Source organism: Bufo gargarizans, chromosome 1, assembly GCF_014858855.1.
Source record: "Bufo gargarizans isolate SCDJY-AF-19 chromosome 1, ASM1485885v1, whole genome shotgun sequence".
NCBI classification, from domain to species: domain Eukaryota; kingdom Metazoa; phylum Chordata; class Amphibia; order Anura; family Bufonidae; genus Bufo; species Bufo gargarizans.
In genome coordinates this window covers 592,521,958-592,539,530 of record NC_058080.1, presented here as the reverse complement: position 1 = coordinate 592,539,530, position 17,573 = coordinate 592,521,958, and the positions used below count along the sequence as shown (strand labels likewise).

The 17,573-nt window shown below is 42.1% G+C and overlaps 1 protein-coding gene across 1 annotated transcript; it reads left to right on the top strand.

The window, feature by feature from the left end:
* Positions 1–1,130: 1,130 nt before the first annotated feature.
* LOC122935214 lies at positions 1,131–14,958 on the top strand. Its single transcript, XM_044290981.1, has 3 exons — positions 1,131–1,251; positions 10,303–10,827; positions 13,137–14,958. The coding sequence occupies exons 1-3, from the start codon at positions 1,212–1,214 to the stop codon at positions 13,271–13,273; spliced, it is 702 nt and encodes a 233-aa protein (XP_044146916.1). The 5' UTR covers positions 1,131–1,211; the 3' UTR covers positions 13,274–14,958.
* Positions 14,959–17,573: the final 2,615 nt, after the last annotated feature.

Below are 17,573 nucleotides of genomic sequence, written 5' to 3'. Positions count from 1 at the left end.
CTTTTGGAGGGACAGTCCCTACTTTTGACCCAGGTCCCTCTTTGCACCTTCTATGTCCCTCTTCATCTGAGATACAGATTTGCATTATTGCATTTATAATATTGATCCAGAAAGTGTTAGTCTGGTTACCAGGGGCAGATTGGCCATAGATCTTACAGGGAAATTTCTGGGGCGCCATCTGATCCCTCCTCACCAGTGATGGTCAGTTTGCCGTGTTTCGCCCGCGAACACATGCGGGCTGCCATCTTAACTCACAAGTCCGGCGAGCCGGTCTGAAACAAATGCGGTCACCTGGAGCAGGCAGTTCCGAGAACAGCCGCCGGGGGCCTTCATCGGGCTGTTCTCGGTGACCGCATTTGTTTCAGACCGTCTTGCGGCACAGGTAAGGGCTTACCTGTGCATCGCCGGACTTGTGAGTTAAGATGGCAGCCCACATGTGTTCGCGGGCAAACACGGCGAACTGGCCATCACTGCTCCTCACGGCCGGCCAGTGGAAGTTTTTGGGGATGTATTTTGTGCTGCTGGGAGTATTTTCTGATGGACTGTGGTATTTGGCTCTGTTGGGGTGGTATAATGTGCCAGAATATGGTATTGCTGGCCGTGCCTTCCATCACTTTGGACCCGACTACAAAACTAGGCCACTTTTAGTATTTTTTCCAGGGCCACTTTAAGTTCCCAGTCCGCCCCTGCTGGTTGCTATCTGTATATTTGAGTCTGCCTTGTAAATTTTTTCATTATTTAATGCCATTTGGATTTAAGTAATTTCTATATTCAGATAATTTTGCGCTATTGTATAAAAGAAAACTATTGACGCACGAAAAATTTATCTTTCACATGATGACCCATGAGCATCCCCTCTTTGAATGGCCAAATAGTTGGTATGCATAAGGCCTATTGCAGCCAATCAGAGGAAAATATATAGTAGCATTTTATTTCTAGAAGAAAAAAAAGAAACCCCTCCTTGCAGACTGTTTATTTAGACACGGCTGGGGATGTGATAAAAGAGGATTTCTCCCCCAACAAAGAAAAAACATTCCCACCAAAAGTGCAGCCTCCAGAGCCTGGGAGGAGGAGGAGTAGCCTCCTAGTCCATTCACTTGTACCCTGGACCTTACTCTATATTTGGAGGCAGCAGAAGGTAAGAGCACTGTTTGCCTTACAATATATGTCCTTCTTTCCTAGAGAGCTGCCACAAGAAGACCAATGTGGAAATGAAAAGCAGATGGGGACTGGGAGTCCTACTGCTGGCAGGTCAGTCCTCTGCTCATTATATTAACTAGACACTACATTCTATGATATTAGGTAGATACGCGGTATCCTATAGATGTGTGCATATGTTGTAGATAGATAAATGTATTTTTTTGTAAAAATTCATTGACCCCATTAGATAATGAGATTATTGTAAAAGGTTTATGGTTAAATATATATGTATCTTTGTGTACAGCAGACACGTTGGGAGCGTTTACATATGTGTATTGAAAGATTTGTTGGGGGGAATAGTGAGGGACAACTCTTTCCTAATTATAGCTGCCCCCCCTTGCTCCTCCCATTTGCCCTGATAAATAATGAAGGGGTCACAGATCAGCGCAGACAGATGCCGTCCAGAGCCTGGTCACTAAACCTCCCCCCCTCTCTGACACTGGAGTAGCAAGCCGCAGTCACTTATGTGAATGTGTCCTGCAGCCCTGATTGCCTCTAATAGGTCAGAATTTACATTGACTTGCTGTAGGGATCCCTGGGTGCAGAACCCATATATTACCAGTACATGGGTGACACAGAGAACTTGCTACAAAGAACTTTTACTGCGGTTCAAAGGGAATTGTACCGGTCTTTATGTAGTGTAGCGGAGTATAATACATAAATATTTTATTTATTTATTTTATGCACTTATATAGCGCTACTATATTCCGCAGCGCTTTACAGACATTAGCATCCAACTGTCCCCAATGGGGCTCACAATCTAAGGTCCCTATCAGTAGGTGCATATGGCTTATTTTAGGTCAGCATTGTATAGAGGTGCCACAGTGGAGATAGGTGATAAATGTCTGATCCCTGGGGCTCCACCACTGAAACCTCTGCCAAAATGGGGAACCCAAGCCCCGTTCCTTCTCACGGTACTCGGCTGTTTTAGAGTGTATGTGTATGGCGAGAGATATCTGTCTATTGGAGACTCATTTAATAGTTTTTCTTTTGAACTACCATACATAAAATAGAGTTACTTTGGAAAAACATTGCATTAAATATCTTGTTCTGATACAGAGTTAGGCCCCTTCCACACGAGCGACATTTCCGCGCGGGTGCAATGCATGAGGTGAACACATTGCACCCGCACTGAACCCGGACCCATTCATTTCTATAGGGCTGTGCACATGAGCGGTGATTTTCACGCATCACTTGTGCGTTGCGTGAAAATCGCAGCATGCTCTATATTGTGTGTTTTTCACGCAACACAGGCCCCATAGAAGTGAATAGGGCTGCGTTAAAATCGCAAGCAAGTGCGGATGCGGTGCGATTTTCACGCACGGTTGCTAGGAGACAATCGGGATGGGAGACAATGTTGTACTATGCATTCTGTATTCAGAATGCTATTATTTTCCCTTATAACCATGTTATAAGGGAAAATAATAAAATCTACACAACACCTAATCCCAAACCTGAACTTCTGTGAAGAAGTCCGGGTTCGGGTCTGGGTACCAAACATGCCGGTTTTCTCACGTGCGTGCAAAACGCATTACAATGTCTTGCACTCGCGCTGAAAAATCGTGCATGTTCCCACAACGCCCGTGTGAAACCAGCCTTAGACCCCTTTCACACAAGCGAGTTTTCCGCGCGGGTGCAATGCATGATGTGAATGCATAGCACCTGCACTGAATCCTGACCCATTCATTTCAATGGGTCTGTGTACATGAGCGTTTTTTCACGCATCAGTTCTGCGTTGCGTGAAAAACGCAGCATATTCTATATTCTGCGTTTTTCACGCAGCCCTGGCTCAATAGAAGTGAATAGGGCTTCAGTGAAAAACAATTTGCATCCAGAAGCAGGTATTGATGCAATGCGTTTTTGACTGATAGCTGCTAAGAGATGTTGTTTGTAAACCTTCAGTTTTTTATAACGCGCGTGAAAAACACATCAAAATGCATTGCACCCGCGCGGAAAGAACTGAACACAATCGCAGACAAAACTGACTGAACTTGCTTGCAAAATGGTGCGAGTTTCTCTGAACGCATCCGGACCTAGTCCGTCACGCTCGTGAGAAAGGGGCCTTATGGTCTTTGTTATGGTCCAGAGCTGTATTCACAGTTCTGCCGTCTGTCGCCTCAGCTACACAACCATCCCTGCGCTTTGAGTCCGCTATGTGAGAAAAGCGCATTACAAGTGTTTGTCATGGTCGTTATCTCACATCAAGGATCATAAAGCATTTACATCTCTATTACACCAGGGGATTTGTCGGGCCGATCAAGGCGTTTGTAGGAATGCTAGTTAGCGATGATCTGGCAGTGTAATAGTGCCGCCGATTACCCGATGAACGAGCATGGGCAATCACAATCTTTCAGAAGGTTTAAAAATCATCGCTGTGTAATCATGATCTGCTGCCAGCAAACGATGATTAAGTATGGGGACGAACGATGGCCTTAGCGATCACACCTCCCCATAATGTGTACATGTAATAGCAGCGGTCTCCTCCGCTGTCGAGCAGGAACAATTCCCAACAATTATCTGCCTGATTGCCGAACGTAATACAGCCCTTTCATACATACGTGTGTATGGGTCCACACTGCGTGCGTCGTGCATACAGCCAGTATCCATGTTTCGGGGATCCACATTTTGCAGTTGTGTGAATGGACGGTTAGTGGCCTTCTACGGTCTAGGTCTTGGGTTGACTTCATATATTTTACTGAAGAGAAATGATACAGCATTTAGTGCCATTGAATCGAATTATGTGCATTTAAATATATAGCAACTATTTTGGGAAGGTTCATCCCCCCAGCGAGGTCTGTAAAACGTTTATAGAAAGTTTGCCATGGTTGACTTGTCTACACACAGCCCTGCCTATACCTTAAGCACCTCCAGGATGCTTTAAAGGGAACCTGTCACCTCCAACAAACATCCCAGGCCGGCAGCAGTACCTGAGAGTAGCCAGCAGCGTGTTTGTAACAATCATTTTCTTCCTGCAGGCAGATGAAGCAAAAGCTGTAAAAACGATCTTTAATCCCCTGCTGGCGCTCTTCTCTAGTCAGGCTTGAAGTCACGGGGGCAGCGGCCTCCTTGCTTCAAGTCACAGTAACCACGCCCCCTTCCCTGCCCCTTCGCTGTGATTGACAGCGCTTATGCACGACAGTTCGGCTGGCTTTGGGCAGGGGGGCGTGGTTACCGTGACTTGAAGCAAGGAGGCCGGTCCCCCCGTGACTTCAAGCCTGACTAGAGAAGCGCGCCAGCAGGGGATTAAAGACCGATTTTACAGCTTTTGCTTCATCTGCCTGCAGGAAGTAAATGATTGTTCCAAACACGCTGCTGGCTACTCTCAGGTACTGCTGCCGGCCTGGGATGTTTGTTGGAGGTGACGTTCCCTTTAAAACACCAACTATCTGCATCAGAAGTTCAGTTCCTGACCTCTGTGACGTTCAGCCGACAGCTGTTTTCTCCAAACTCTCCTATTCACATACACACTCTGCGACAGGGAGGCTAATCTTCCATGAGAACGAAAGATCAGGCAACTCCCAACATGCTCAATCCCCCCATCTAATGTCTATGGTGACCTTTTCAAACATTTAAATCCATCAAAATCCATTTGATCTATCTGAATAAGCATGCTAGTCAGGGAGGAGAGGATCTTATGTCCATAGCAAACTCAAGGGTGCCAATTACCATACAGATGACTATCACAAGGAGGGGAGTGTGCCAAAGCAGACACTGTCCAGTGCTCTAGTCATCAAATTCCCCTTATCTCACACATTAACTAAGCCTGTGATTGTGTAACTACCTGTGACTGTCACATGTACTTCAGTTAATACTTTCTTCAAACAGAAAAGCTGACTATCAAGTACTAATATGTTATATGCATCACTGCTGTAGGCCTGATCCACCCAAAAAAATTAAAAAAGTGTGCCAAAAAAGCCTTTTTTTTAAATCATCTTACATCAAAAAGTTGTATGTACTCCAAAATAGTACCAATAAATCCGTCACCTTATGGGACAAAAAATTGAGCCCCTACATAAGTTAATCGCCCCAAAAATAGAAAATAATATGGCTTTCAGAAAAGGAGACACAAAAACATGATTTTTTTCAAAAATGCTTCATTATGTAAAACTGAAGCAAAATAAAAAGTAGACATATTTTATATTGTTGCCTGCAGAACAACCTGCTCTATAAAAATAGCACATGATCTAACCTGTCAGATGAACACCATAAAAAAAAAAACTGTGCCAGAACAGCAATTTTTTGGTTACTTTGCCTCACAAAAAGTGTTATATAGAGCAATCAAAAGTCATATATACCACAAAATAGTACCAATAAAAGTGTTACCTTATCCTATAATTTCCAAAATGGGTTTTTTGGAGTTTCTACTCTAGGGGTAGATCAGAGGGTCTTTAAATGTCATATGGCAACTTAAAATTATCCCAGTGAAATCTGCCCTCCAAAATCTATATGGGGCTCCTTTCCTTCTGCGTCCTGCCGTGTGCCCATACAGCAGCTCACAACCACATATGGGGTGATTCTGTAAACTGCAGAATCAGGGTAATAAATATCAAGTTTTATTTGGCTGTTAACCCTTCATGTGTTACAGGAAAAAATTTATTAAAATGCAGAATCTGCCCAAAAAGTGACATTTAAAAATGTCATCTCCTTTAATTCTTGTGGAACACCTAAAGGGTTAACAAAGTTTGTAAAACCTGTTTAGAATAACTTGAGGGTTGTAGTTTCTATAATGGGATGATTTATGGGTGGTTTCCACTATTTAAGCCCCACAAAGTGACTTCATAACTGAAGTGGTCCTTAAAAAAGCGGGTTTCGCAATGAGTCCACAAAAAAAACGGTTACTCTGTGTGCATTCCGTTTCCGTATGTCCATATTTCCATTTTGCAAAAAAAAAAAGTCCTATTATTGTCCGCATTACAGACAAGGATAGGACTGTTCTATAAGGGGCCAGCTGTTCCGTTCCACAAAATACAGACCGCAAAATACATACAGTCGTGTGCATGAGCCCTTATGATGTATCACTATCTGCCTTAGAAAGCAGTGAAGTTCAAATTTTGAAAATTGCCAATTTTTCCCAATTTTCTGTAAATTTGGGATTTTTTTATAAATAAAGGTGAGTTATAATGACTACAATTTTTCACTATCATGAAGTACAATGTATCCCGCGAAAACAATCTCAGAAGGGTTTGGATAAGTAAAAGCATTCCGAAGTTATTACCACATAAAGTGACACATGTCAAGTTTCCAGAAAAAGGCCTGGTCCATAAGGTGTTAAGGTGGATTTACACGGCATGAATATCAGGTCGATTATCGGGAATGAACACTTGTTCCTGATAATTGCCCCGCCTAAAAGTGCTGCAGATCACCCAATGAATTAGCGAAACGTTCGTTCACTGGGTGAAATGATCTGAAATGAGGACATCGTTCTTGGGCAGCAGATCAAGCTGACTAAACAGCACTCTGCTGCCCAGGAGCAATGGTTTTATATGGGGACGAGCGATCGCGGCTCATACTGTGGAGGTGATCGCTGGATGTAAATGTAGAGCTTCGCCTCCACTTAATGAGTAGCCGACTGTGAGGAAGGAACACTTTCTTCCCAACAATCGGCTTCTCCTCAACCGTTGTAAATGCATTTTTACTCTTATGCACGATCTTCAGTTATTTAAAAAAATCCAGCCCCAGCATAGTATTTGTCCCAACACAATAAATGGCTGCAGAGTTGACCTGATTTATGCAAATGGCTATTACTGATTTCTATAGCTACATGTTCCATGGTAAGGATATGTGCATGCTCTTTGTCTGGTTTACCCACCTAAGTGGTGTTACACAATATTACCCAGTCTTACAAAAGTTTGCTACCTTTTTTCGATATATAAGTGCACCGTCCCCCTTCATTAGCATATCTGAATGCTATCAGTTATGGACCCCTATTGTTATCTCATGTATTTTGCACTATTACAATTACACTCTGTTCCATGTGTTTTCATTTTCCTGTTTGCATTTTCCAAGTGAAAGAACAGATAAAAATATATCATTTTTCAATACTTAAATGCTAAAATTCACATAAAAATCATAGTGATGCAGATCATTCCAGAGCGTAAGCTCGAGCAAGTGCACAAAAGGCAACACCAAAAAGCAAGCAGTAAGCAAAACTAATAAAAACTGGTAACAATTATATTATAACCTCATAGAAATGAATGGGTCTGTCTAATGACCATTAATATAGTCTACTTTTTTAACCCCCGAATAACGTCAGAAAGCAAATGTAATGTGTCCTTATAACGTTATGCTCAGTTTGTAATCTCATGCTATAAAAGGGTTTCTGCAAATTGTCAAAGCAGATAGAGTACACAGGTCTTATCTGGGGACTACACAGGACCTTGAAGCAAACTCCATGGCTAGAGGTTATAAACGCATATCAGGATAGTGAAATTGGACCCGTCCATGAGAGCAATTTAGCAGGAGTGGGATTTTTGGAATTCGCGACCCCCCATCCTCCAACCTTTACTGGAGTCAGATTGAACCGTTTGTTGTGTGACTTTTTCATTTCTACACATCATTAACATAGCTAATTAAAAAGCTGCAAGAGTGATGTCAAATCACAAAAGGTCAAATAAGCCCAAAAGGTAACAAAAGCCTGATTCAGTGACTTTTTAGAGCCCGAGTTCTGGAGGCCCCCTATATGCTCTATTACAATTTTATTTTATTAAAACAATTTGTTCTGATGGGACTACACATTTACACAAGAAATTAAACTTGAAGTTGATTTTCCCCTCAACTTGGATTAATGATTTTTCTCTATCATTTTAGTAGTAGAAATGAATGGTACATATTACCTACACAAAGTGATTATCAGGATCTAAATAATTAGGTGTGTTCCTTTCAATGGTCCTCTGTAGATATCATCACATTGACGTTATACAGTTCAGTAGTGCCGCAGATCTACATATAACCTCAGGCCCGCATATCAGGAATTCTTCTAAAAGACTTTTTCATTACATGGACCATACCAAATATCCGGCAGTTAAAGCAAGCGGCTTAGTGCAGTCCATGGGTCTGCTCGTATCATCAGGAGAGACGATATGACTGTACAAGCTGAAACAACCAGGATTCTCTCAATCTAACACTGGGTCTCCAGAAACATCCTTTATATTTAAAGAGCATGTTCATTTGGTTTAAACAAAAATATGTTAACAAAAAAAATGGATTTTCAGTTTTAGGAGGACCACAATTTACTCTTACATAGGTCCTTTAGACCAGGAATGCCCAACCTGCAGCCCTCCAGCTGTTGCAAAACTACAACTCCCAGCATGCCTGGACATCCTACAGCTTTTAGGGCATGCTCGGAGGTGTAGTTTTGCAACTTCTGGAGGGCCGCAGGTTGAGCATCCCTGCTTTAGGCTACATAATGTGTATGGTGGCAGCTTGACTATCTCTTAAAGGGGTTAAAGCGAGGATCGGCCATGTTTTATTTTACACACTGATCATTTCCACCCCCCCCCCCATATAAGTTGCTAGACATTCATACTTGGCCAATGTAAGCATGCCGAGACTACATGTATATAATTAATTCAACATATCAATTTACTTTTCTTCATGAAAGATTGTACCTCACACTTGCCCATGAATAGTGGTGGGTGTCCTTTGGGATGGAGCCATAGGTACCTGCACATGATGCAGGTTACAGTACCAGCAAAGTGAAGGAGATTTGACAAATTTAATGAACATTTTGCTTTTTAATTCCTTGCAGAAACTGACCTGTTGTGTGGATTTTAAAATCCCCAGCATGTCAACTATTTGTGCAATTCCGCACCTTCTGTAGAGCTGTTTTCCCCATAGACTTCAATGGGGTTGTTAACATATACAAAAAATGCAATGCAATAGTGTTTATGTGGCTTTTCTGCATACAGTTCCACTCCCTTGGGCTACATGCACACACTGCAGATTTTGTTGCAGAAATTTCCACAACTGAAAATCTTGTCCATTCACCTGAATAGGGTTTGCAGAAATCCATGTTCTTGCCCTTCCCCATTCAAATGAATAGAACAGATTTTCGGTTGCGGAAATGTGTGCAACCAAATCCACAGCGTGTGAAAGCGCGGTTATTCTGAAGTGTTTCTTTAGGCGTGGTCTTTTATGCATAATAAAGATATTGGAAGAGATTTATGATGAGCCATTTTATCAAATGCTGAACGATGTTTGATACATTTGGTACAACAATCCTGGTTTGAGATGTTTCTCCACTTTCTACAACACCTCTTTCCTGGAGTAAACCTGGCTTGTGCTTTCATGCGTTTTACTTTTCCGGTATTGAGTTCCATCACAGGAGCTCAATACCGGAAAAAAAACGGATACGTTTTATCCTAATGCATTCTGAATGGAGAGCAATCCGTTCAAGGATGCATCAGTTCAGTCCCTTTTACGTTTTTTGGACTGAGAAAATACAGCAGCATGCTGCAGTTTTATCTCCGGCCAAAAATACAAAACACTTGCCAGAATGCCGGATCCGGGATTAATTTACATTGAATTGTATTAGTACCGGATCCAGCATTAGGTGTTGCGGCAAAACGGATCCGGCTTTTCGGTCGCAGACCTTTAAAAATGCAAAAAAATTAATACTGGATGAGTTTTTCCAGATGACACCGGAGAGACAAATGCCATCAGTTTGCGTCCTGCCGGAATCCTCTGCTGCAAGTGTGAAAGTACCCTTAAATGCAGGCATCCTCAAACTGCGGCCCTCCAGCTGTTGCAAAACTACAACTCCCAGTATGCCTGATCAGCCTACAGCAGGGCATTGTGGGAGTTGTAGTTTTACAACAGCTGGAGGGCAGCAGTTTGAGGATGCCTGCTTAAATGAGATCAACAGGCTAACCGCAGCCGCTTTCCAAAACTGGAGTGGGGTAAAAATGCTAAATGTTGCAAAATTTTAGTGGTAAGAGATGACCAGCTTTGATAAACCTTTCACGTTGTTCTGAGCCAAGTGGGAAAGTAAGGAAGGGCACACCTGGTATCTAGTACACATTAGGCAGAGCAGTTACCAGGGTACAGCTTGGCGCAATGGGCAGGTTTCCCTCTCACTCACTTTGTATGTTCTTACACTTTCAGCCTTATTGAGCGGTATTGCCATATGGCTCCTTCCGGTGAATTCTGCTGCCGCTGACATATTGCTGTTGATCACTGGTGGAGCTGTCATTCGCCCAACTACGCAAACAGAAGCCTACGAAATCCAAACCTACCGGACGCGCCTTACCTTGAAGAGTACAACAAACCTACCACACGAATCAGATTTTATTACCAATTTTGAAGAGAATTTGACATTATCTGTAGCCAAAACCCATAATCCAGTTACTCCAGAGAGTGAGAGTTTTTCCACGAAGATCCCGAACAGCTCATGGATTAACGCAGACCAGACTAGTGACGTTCAGCCTGACACAAGGCGCATCGCTGGGGCAGAATTAAGTGACCGCACGCGTTTCTATCCACGTCTTTACTTTGTTGACAAGCAGTCAGCGACGACTGACATCACCACTGATGTAATGGAAACAGACAAGATGGTTTGCGAGTCTGGACCAAACAACGCAGAACTCCTAGCTATTGTCACAGGAGCGGTTTTCCTCACTATTTTATTAAGTAAGTTTAAAATAATTTTGAAAACAAGGTCTCTAAAATAAAAACAATGGGGGAGATTTATCAAAACTGGTGTAAAGGAAAACTGGCTTAGTTGCCCCTAGCAACCAATCAGATTCCACCTTTGTTTTAGAAAATGGAAGGTGGAATCTGATTGGTTGCTATGGGAAACAGCCAGCTTTCTTTTATGCCAGTTTTGATAAATATCCCCCAATGAATATTTAGGACAAATGTAGAAGAATGAAAAGAAAAGCGTATCTGCTTAGGCTATGCTAACATCAGCATTTTGGAATCAGGTAGGCAGTTTCGCCACAGGAACAGCCTGACAGAAGCCAGATTATGATGGAACCCCATTGATTATAATGGGATCCGGCTGCTCTCCAGACAGACAAAAAGTCGCACAGACAGGACTTTTTGTCTGGCCAAAGTGTGACTTTATGCTGGAAACCAGCCAGATTCCCGTTGAATCCCTTTGTAGGCAATGCGGTCCCCAGCTATGCCAATGTGAACGTAGCCAATGGGGATCTGTAACTTTTCGGACTTGTCTGTTTTAGCAACTGCTTGCATCCCCCTTATAATAACAATTCAGAGGCACATCCCCAACTGGTAACATCCAGCTGGACCTTCATTGTAAACTGCTAGCAATTCATTGATAACTTCTAGAAGGATTGATAAAGGAATGGCATAACATAGGTCATAAGAATAATTGTTATTATATGGGGAATAGCAGTAGTTACTTAAGCAGATGTTAGGAGGGGTAACCCCCAGCTTTTAATTATCATGTCATTATCTCAGCATGGAGCATTCAGCAGGTATTTGCAAGTATTCATTGATTGCCTTGGGCTGTTATGGGCTGTGATTTGCACTAAAACTAAATAGCAGCTGGCATGTAACTATTCTTCTCTTTGTGTGCATGTAAAGTGTGTGCTTTCCTGGCCATTTTGGGGTTGTCCATGGAACCCATTTACTCCCTTAACCTTACTGTGATGCTGGGGAACCATCCTGTAAGTTTTGCTCTTCACTGTAGAAGCTGTTCTTTTTTGAAAATTAGGTAGCACTCTAAGGCCAAGTTCACACTTCAGTTATTTGGTCAGTCATTTCCATCAGCAATTGTGAGCTAAAACTAGGTGCGGGTCAAAAGCACAAAACAGGAGCAGATCTTCCCATTATACTTTTACTCTGTGTAGGCTTCACCACTGGTTTTGGCTCACAATAACTGATCGAAATAACTGAAGTGTGAACGCAACCTTATGGGTATTTGTGTTAGTTCAGTCATTTTACATGGAGATAAGCACAAGAGGAACTGCTTACTCCCCATGTCTGTTGAAATCCACCTGCACACTTAGCCAATCTAAGAATTCATGTTAAATGGGGGACTAGGGAGATATAGCTGTTACCAGTCACCCAACTGCTCGTTCAGACATCTCATGTGTACACTGCCAGCTCAGATACTTTTCACAATATCAACTATTTTTTTTTCATGGAAAAATGTATCCTAGGAAATATTGTGTGCGTTTATAGCCCATATGAAAGCCCTTGGGATCAATGATCCAACTTGTGGAATACTCCTGCTGCACATGTTAAGAGCTCATGTGATAATGGCCTGTACAAGCGCTAAAGCTGGCCATACAGTTCACACATCAGCGAGGTGAGTAAACACGTGCCAAGTGAGCAATCATCAGAAACTAATCATTTGTTTCTGATAATTGCCTGACCGTCGGTGGAGATAAGAGCTGCATTTACATGTAGCAATCACCTCCGATCGTCCCCATACAGATTCAACTACTTGCAGGACAAATTTTGAGTGCCACATCACTAATGCTCTCACCCAACAAATGAGCATTTGCGCGTTCATCAGTGGCACCTTTACTTGGCCAAATATCTGGAATGAGTGTTCATACAAACGTCCATTCCCAATAATTGGTCTGTGTAAAAGGACCTTATAGTTCTGCCAGATTCCTCTGTCAGCAACATCCTTGAGACCAAACGCATGTTAAAATCCAACAGTCTGGTCCTTCTCCCAACATCTGCCATCCAGGGAAAGACTGGACTTTCTTATATACATTAGATGCTCAACTGGCCACACAGAATTTGGTGGGTTTGGCCAACATTCATGTGTATGGCCACCAGTCTGGGTTTGACCAACTATTCCTCCTGGCTCAAGCCCATGTTCCGCAGAGCCACCTTAAAACTCCATGCAGTAAATGAGTTGACTGTGAGAATGCTAATGGGCTAAATAGCCAGCAGTTTAATCAAATGTTCAAGACCTATTCTGACCATGGTTCCCCTTTTGTTCCTCCGTTTTCTTCTAGGTGCCCTTCTCTACCAGTTTGCAGTGTTTATGAAAAACAAAAAAGCTCAGAGAGACAACTCTGTATTCATCATTGAGAACGAAGTTCATAAGTATGACGTAGAAGCCAATGGACTAGAACCAGAAACAAAGCTATAATGAAACGTTCATCCAGCAGGTCATTAATTCATGCTCATGAGGTTATCTGAGCATGGCAACGAAGACATTTTGGGTGACTTACAGGGGACTAACAATGAGTGGTTTCTCCATCATTTTTTGTTGGCGGCTTATAATGTAGACTATAAAAGAGCATCTAGTTTTATCCCTGGAGGGGTTTCTCTGACCTGCGGTTCACATCTTCTCCATCAAACCACCTCACTCTTGTACCGGGAGCTGCTGATGTCATCATGAGACCACACATACCATTATAAATATGATAAAAAAATAGTCAACTATTAACAGGACAGTTTATAGGAAGTAGAAGAGCTACTAAGTGTTGAGAAGACGGGTAAAACCACACAGAACGGATTAGCACTTAATAAACTTGGTAAATTACATGGAGGCTAGGTTTAAGAATTTAAGGCAATATTGAGTAAAAGCTAATTACTTCTCAAACTCATGATTTTTTTTCATATGCTCTATACATATTATATAATTTCTTCATTTCATTGTATGAATTTATCCATAAAAGACCTGCATCGTTTCCTGATGGGAATATGAAATAAGCTTGTCCAGGCAGAGAGGGTTCTTGCGCTACTTGCATCTTTAATATAAGACCTTTTCAAGATCATTTCAGATGGCTATTAGTTCACCAAGTCCATCATAGGATTCAGCTTGATCTTTTCTGTGGAAGTACAGGAGATCCGAGTACTCTATGACTTGTACCTCTTTATGATTATTCTGTAGGAATAAGGAAGAGGTCATCTTGAATATTTGGCATTCTTATCTTTGTTTGCCTGTACAGATTTCAAATATTAGGAGAAATCTGATGTTGAGTGACTAGAGCTTAAAAGGGCTTGTCCAGGGAAATACAAAGTTATTTGGCTCCCTCTGTCAGTGACTGTATGCAGAGACACAGAAGAGGGGCTGGCTTAGCTAATAAAGTAATCCAGGTAGCCACTAACACAGAGAAGGGGGAGGAAGTTCTCTGCTGTGTCAGAACAAACTTGGAAGCATAAGGTCACCAGAGCAGTATTCAGAATGATAGTAAATTAGAAAGTCTCAGTAAAGTTTATTAGGCCAAAAACCAAATGATCTTGTATTTCGTTTGCGATCCCTTTAATGGGGAAAATGTCATCGACTGAATCTTCTTCCCAAAGTGTATAACACATTTTTGCAAAGTTTGGATCATGTTTTGTATAAAGAAACACACGTTCAAACGCAATGAAATCCTCGATCAATCCAATAAATTATGAAAAGATTTTATTCATTCTATTTATGCCAGAAATAAAGAATTTACACATGAAGAAAATAAGCGGTTTATACAGGATCAGGTTAGTCATAATTATGGACAATTTGTGTCAATCAGCAAGTAACTATCGACCAAATACAAGCTGCGCAGAATATCAGACATTTATAATAAAAGCCATTCCCAGTCTATAGTCGGCTGACAGAAATACCATTGACTGCCCAGCTCTAATGGTAGATCACAGCTATCAGTAATGCCATTTTTACAATATATTAGAGGAATTTCTATTCCATATTTTAGGTAAAGTAACGCCAAACTGTGCTGCATTCAGATACTACCTTGAATCATCTGATGGCAGAAGGGAAGTGAGTGGGCTTGCTCTAGGCAATCAGCCATACAATGTATCTGAAACACAGGGATTGTTCAGCAAAGAAAACAGACTGGCAAAAAAATGAACCCGTTGTGCTTGAGCTCATTGTGGTGCCCTGTGGAAGAGACCAGCAAAAATCATGTCCAAGGTGAGTGACTAGATTACCATATAGCAGCTCTAGTTTAGCCTCTGGGTCTTGCGTCTGGAATGACTGGGATAATACATAATAAATGACTATACCTAGAATTAGCTATTTTTAGCTGCACTTAAGATTTCAAATATTTCCAGAAGTTTTTTAAAGGAGTTGTCGCACGTCAGCAAATCGCATTTATTATGTAGAGAAAGTTAATACAAGGCTCTTACTAATGTATGGCGATTGTCCATATTGCTTCCTTTGCTGGCTGGCTTCATTTTTCCATCACATTATACACTGCTCGTTTCCAACGGTTACGGCCACCGTTGTAGCGCAGATATGAGATGTCCAGGAAGGGAGCTGCTGTGCATGCATGTCCATGCACACTACTGCGGTCCCGGCCACCGGAGAGGCCGGCACTTTTTCCTATAGTGTGCAAGCACGGCCACCGCTCCTGGATTGCAGGGTGGTCGTAATCCCTGTATAGTGTAATGGAAAAATGAAGCCAGCCAGCAAAGGAGGCAATATGGATAATTACAATACATTAGTAAGAAACTTTTATTAACTTTCTCTACATAATAAATGCGATTTGCTGACGTGCGACAACTCCTTTAAAAAACTTCTGGAAATATTTGAAATCTTAGTGTCTCAAGTGCAGCTAAAATAGCTAATTCTAGGTATAGTCATTTATTATGTGGAATCCCATTATCCCATTACATGATAAATGCCATTTGCTTAAATAAGACAACCCCTTTAAGCATGGGGCTACATCACAGCATAGTGGGATTAAATGGAATCGCAATGAGACTCATGGGTTAATGTGAATAGGACTCTACGTCACAAGAATCCAACCCTTTCTTGTGACTGTATTGTTGCAGTAAACCATGAGTCGCAACCAAACTACTTTAACTATGCTGCTGCAAGCCAAGTAGCCTCAGCCTAAGGCCTCATACACACGACTGTGGTGTGTTTTGCGGTCCGCAAAACACGGATGGCGTCCGCGCGCGTTCCGCAATTTGCGGAACGGCACGGACAGCCTTTAATATAAATGCCTATTCTTGTCCATAAAGCGCAGACAAGAATAGGACATGTTATATTTTTTTAGCGGGGCCACAGAATGGAGCAAAGGATGCGGACAGCACACGGAGTGCGTGGTGTTGGTCAGACTCTTTCCCCTCCAATCAGCTGTCTGACGAGCCCTCTGGTGAATGGACAAAGTGGCAATACCCAGCACAGCCGCTACAACTATGGCATGCTGAGTGTATGAAGCCCTGTTAACAATGAAGAGGCCACAGTGCTCACCAGGAGTGCCATGTTCTCTTCAAACAGCTGATTGGTTAGGGTCTAGGCACCCCAACAATCTATGGATAGCTTCTCCTAAGGAAAGGTCATCAGTATTAAAATACTGGAGAACCCCCTTAAGATCAAAGCAGGAAAAAGCAGCAAGTGATTTAGGTTTCTCCCTTAAAGGGGTTGACATATCGCCATTTTCACCCAGGCAGCCCCTCCGATATGAGCTTTGGACCATTTCATGCTCCGATGCTCTCCTTTGCCCTGCGCTGAATGCGCAGGACAAAGGCTTTTTTAGGAGATCTGGCGACTTCCCGTGCCCTCCATAGGGACTGCTTGGCAGAGGCTTCTGCCCAGCAGCGAGCCCAGAGACGCAACCGCCACTAATGGGCGGACTTTAACAATGCCCTAGCTTTGCAGCACAGCCACAGGGCGCACACATTTGTGTGCAGGAGGCCTAAGTCTGGGTTGAGAGCTGAACCCCTTTAAATAAATAGGTTTTTGTTGAGCTATAAAGAAAATTTCAAAGGTTTCCATACTGAGTGAACTGACTTGCAGAGACTTCAAACCTTTCGGCCGTCCAAAAATTGGTGGGAAAACGTCCCAGGACTGCAAATAAATGAAGCATGTAAGATGACGTTATTTGTTTAAAAAAAAAAAAAAAAAAAGCAGTTTACCTTTACGGCCTTGTGTCCCAAAACATATTCTACATTTTTCCAACTAACACCTGACTCTTGAATATTTTTGTAATTGCATGTACGGTAATTAAAATTTTGTATAGCCACTGAGTTATTCAATAAAATGTATCTGTATAGCGCCCCCTGCTGTTTGCTCTTTTCCTTATTTTTTGACCGTCTCATTATGTTGGTTAAATGTGCTCAGTTTAAATCTTTAACTGCTACCAGCCATTCGATCTCTTAGAAGCTGTGGCAGTTACAGGGAGAGAGCTGCAGCAGAAAGGACACATCCCTTGAGCTGCCAGGCTGGAGAGAATCTAGCAGAGCAAATGGATCAGTGAATGTGGAGATCTCTGGATCCATGTGAGGTACAGGGCTGGTTCTAGCTTTGTTAGAAAATGATTGTCATGTACTTGTACTATATGATGTCTGATTTTAATTTTTTACATCTATCATGGCATAAGGTGTTACTGAGAATGCAATGTACATGGTATATAAACAGTCCCATCAATTATATTTGGGAAACATATTATATTATAATTATCTGACGCTTTAAGTACAGAAAAAAACACTGAAAACAA

Bases quoted from the DNA above. Each gene is read 5' to 3' on its own strand.
- LOC122935214 (XM_044290981.1), top strand. From the start codon at position 1,212: ATGAAAAGCAGATGGGGACTGGGAGTCCTACTGCTGGCAG. The intron at 1,252-10,302 runs GTCAGTCCTCTG...TTACACTTTCAG, and splicing joins GGGAGTCCTACTGCTGGCAG to CCTTATTGAGCGGTATTGCC. The intron at 10,828-13,136 runs GTAAGTTTAAAA...GTTTTCTTCTAG, and splicing joins TTTCCTCACTATTTTATTAA to GTGCCCTTCTCTACCAGTTT.